Source organism: Morone saxatilis, unplaced genomic scaffold, assembly GCF_004916995.1.
Source record: "Morone saxatilis isolate NCDOM2014 unplaced genomic scaffold, NCSU_SB_2.0 Contig11, whole genome shotgun sequence".
Lineage (NCBI taxonomy): Eukaryota > Metazoa > Chordata > Actinopteri > Moronidae > Morone > Morone saxatilis.
The window spans coordinates 30,857,679-30,861,884 of NW_023339663.1; the positions used below are offsets into that span (position 1 = coordinate 30,857,679).

General features: G+C 36.5%; 1 protein-coding gene across 1 annotated transcript in view; it reads right to left on the reverse strand.

Moving 5' to 3' along the window:
- Positions 1–4,206, reverse strand: part of ano1a (anoctamin 1, calcium activated chloride channel a) — a gene marked incomplete in the record, with an annotated part of 64,897 nt that overhangs the window by 29,107 nt on the left and 31,584 nt on the right. The window contains 3 exon segments of the mRNA XM_035682233.1: positions 2,160–2,201; positions 2,487–2,542; positions 3,754–3,805. Coding sequence (XP_035538126.1) covers positions 2,160–2,201; positions 2,487–2,542; positions 3,754–3,805 — 150 coding nt within the window.

A 4,206-nucleotide genomic window follows, 5' to 3' on the forward strand; every position in this document is an offset into this window, starting at 1 on the left:
GATACTGAACCCCAAATTGCTCCGGATGCATAGCATCAGTGTGTGCATGAATGTGTTAGTTTCTGTTTGATGGGGTTAGCCATCATTGAGTGAATGTGTGTGAAAGGATGAATGTGTAGTGTAAAAGCACTTTGAGTGGTCGGAAGAGTAGAAAGGTGTTATACAAGTACAGGTCCATTTGCCATTTACCATAACTTTGACAAAGCACTGTTCAATTATTGTAAAGGTCTTTTTCATTTTCCTGTAAAGTAACGGTTATGGTTTTGGTTCCCGACCCACTATTCTCATTGGTCTAGCACAGACCTTTTTAACAGCAGACATTTGGATTTGTCTCAGTAAGCCATGTATAGAACTAACATGCAATACTGCATTTGTGCTCTTTGTCCGTCCTTTGCTCCTTATACTGCTATCATACTAAAAGCACTTAAATCACTGTGAAACACTGACAAACACAATCATTCACAGGCGGCGCAGTGAGCTGCAAGGCGACAAGTGCAGACTTTTAATCACAAGGAGGCAGGCCCAGAGGAACGGCAGATCATATGGCAGATCACAGCACATCGAAAAAAACAACTCTCATTATTACAGCTGAATCGATTTCTTGAACATGTATACGTGGGATTGTGACATATATAAGTATGTTGCTGTGGAGGTACTTGAAACAGCAAGCTAAAGCATTTCTGATGCTTGAGAACAACAGAGGGGGAATTATTACGCTGTTGCCTTAGTGACACACAGCCTACAGTGTAATTATGGAAAGTGTTAGCAGGGGAGGAGATGACTTCAGGCTCAGCATGAGCTCTTATTTTCTTGCCAATTGCCTAGTTAATTTTATTCCTGTATAGTCTCAAAGGCTCAGAAATGCAGATATGCTATCCTGTTAGCATCGTAGTTTGTCATGTTTTGTTACTCATAATTTAAAACAAACCCTACTGGTACAGCTATTTGAGTGGGATGTTTTAATAACTTATAGATATTGTATTAAGAGCTCCAACGCTAATTTAAACTAGCTGGCAATTTCAGTTTCAAAATAAAAGCACATTTTCCAGTTATGCCGCGGATTGCTTTCCATAGAACCACCATATTTCTACAGTAGTCCAGAACAAACAAACCAAACACTTGCTCTAGATAGGGCCTTATGCGTTTTCGCAAATTTTGTGGCCACTGTAGTTCCTCCTATAGACACCTCACAGCCCATTCTCATTTGCAGGTCGCCAAATACATATGCCAGCACTGATTAAATAGTCAGATACAATCTGATACTTCACCATTAGATACCACTAAATCTTACACAGTAGACCTTCAATTTGAGAAGTTCTTGATAAAAACACTTGATTGATGGGATGCGATATAACGTGTATAAGTAACATTTTACAGTGATGGGACAGAGATGTAGATAAGGTCCCGGATTTAAACCCATATATCAAGTGCACACAAATGGAAAATCCAATTTAAGAAAATTATAATTGCTATTTGATTAAGAGATTTGATTATAATATATATATAATAATAATCAATATATTGCAATGTTTTAGATCTAATTTTAGGAAAATGGTATACACATCACACATCATGCATAAAACCTGAGTAAAAGTAAAAGTGTACTTTTTTATGCAACTAAAACAATGGAATCTGCATTTGTAATTACCACAGTCCCTGAAACCCAACATCGTAACCCTCACTTTATGCTTACACTGCTATCCAGCAAATATGATTAATACAGTGTTTTTAAGAATCAATACAATATATACAATACAATACAATATCACAAAACAAAATATGGCTGTACAATATTTTACAATATTTTCTTACACCCGTCACCCATAATAAAATAAACTTAAATTTTTTATAGAATAAATAAAAGTAAACACAGAAATAAGCCCCTGTGAGTTAGCTGTTATAGGTATAGTATTCATCTGCACACTGTTTGCTCTGCTGTTCATTATTTTATCTGTAATACATGGGGTGAGTGAAAGTTAGTGCTGACACAGTCAGAATTGACACAATTATGATAATAGGTTGGAAATACCATAAATTTACTGTACTTTAACCTGCAACGCCATTTTAAGAAAAATAGCTTTTTAGACATGAATCTTTGAAGAAAATGTATCTGTATGACAGATCATTCATTTTATTGTGATTTGACTTGCTCTACTTACCTTCCTGTCATTAGGTTCTGCATTCACCCCTTCGATATCTCCCTGAAACACAGTTGCTTTCATTTTCAATAAACACACTTTGTCCATCATGCATAATAAATAATGCCTTTAATTTAACACAAATGTATGAGTTGCCATTTGTCAGAAACCCGAGAGTAAGTCTAATCACACAAAGGATTGTTTTACATAAATTATAAAGTAAGTAGCAAGTTCTTTGGTGATTTTCATATCAGAAACTCACTGAATTGGAATAATACTCTCTGCTGCAAATATACAGCAATTTCCCAGCTGCTCAGAGACCAGTAAGGGAGTTGTGGTCATACTCACATCGTGCAGAGGATAAGCAGATGTATAGACACCATTAGCTAGCAGACTGGTGATCCCTGTAAGAAGACATATTCAGCAGGATTATAATCCAGGAGGACACACACACACACACACACACACACACACACACACACAGAGCAGTATAAAACTCAGCTTTAGAGCTCTGGAGGAAGATTACACCCAGAGAGTCAGAATTTATGTTACATTTCCTCTTTCAAAGAGGTCAAACATGACACTTCATCATGGTCTTTTTTTTACAGTTTTGCTGGAGAATTACATTCAGAGGGACATATAAATAAAGTTTTTATTTCATCATGGTAACAGGAGTCTTATAGCAACACCTGCAGATGCAGTAGCTGGTAGCTCCTTCAAATTTAATAGTTTTTCAGCTTTATTGCTGAAAACATAATTGAATTATGTCTGATTGGATTTGATTTTAAAGGGCTAAGCCAAAATTGTTGGTGGTGGTACTACTTCATTTGCATGCTTTTACTGTGCAGCATACTTATTAGAGTAAAACAATACACACATTTTGATTTAACTGGGTTTCCTTCCACCTGTGCCTGGGCTTATTTGCTCTTAAAACATTTTCATGTTTCACTTTCTGCTTCAAACAAACCTGAACATATTTCTTATATTTTGAAAATTACATAACTCTCAAGAGACTGTCAAACTTAGCCAAGGCTGAATAATCTCACCAGTTAGCTGTCACTTTCAGTCAACACTGTACTGCATAGATGACAGAAAAGAGGCTTACAGGTAGCTAAGGTTTGACCTGATGGCAGATGATCCCACAACTCTGCACTCTTCTGTCATGGTAATTACACTGTACTTGGATGAAACCAGAATCACACGGTTGTATTCCTACACCAACCAGTCATGTTGCTGTTTACATTTATGTCTGTCCAGACTTATATAATATATGTGGTAAAGACTTGGAAAGGATCTAATAAAAAGATAAAAAGTGTATTTTTTGGCTAAATGAAGGTTATCATTATATTGATGGTACAGGTATGATTCCAGTGAATATACACTTTTGCCTTGATTAATGAAGGATTATCATAGATGTATTGGCTAAACAGGTACAGGCTTGTGCCAAAATTTAAGAAATTCCTTCAAGTATATCCTGAGATATTGTGTTCACAAGAATGGGACATATGGATGGACAACCTGAAAACATGGCTATCACCATTGCGAAGTCATGAAAAGGAGCCAGATTAATTGGATATTGATTTATCCCTTGAAGAGATACAGGCAGAGGTCTTACCCATGGAGTATTTGGCTCTGGTGCATCTCGTCCTCTTTAGTACCTCATAAACCTGACGATACAGAAAAACATTAAAAACTCATATTTAACCAAGCAGATTCCGTCTTAAAACCGTGAGAATGTAGATGTAGGAGGGCAAGCTGAATGTTTATAATAATGAAATTGTCAGACGGAGGATGAAGCAGGCCTTCCACAGAGTTTTATTGACAAGAGCTGAAGCTCAGCTAGGAACTGATGGCTGCTGTGATTGAAAAGCTCCATTCTATAACGAGAAGCCAATCACATTATCCAGTCATTAGCTAAACCCTGCCAAGTGATGTGTAGGTGTGTGTATGTATGTCAATGTAGCAGCACATGTATGATTCAGATTAACCCTGTAAAACCCAGATATAGAAAAACGCAAAAAAAAACTTTTTCATTTTCATTTCATTTTTCAACCTTTCAGATGTTGTT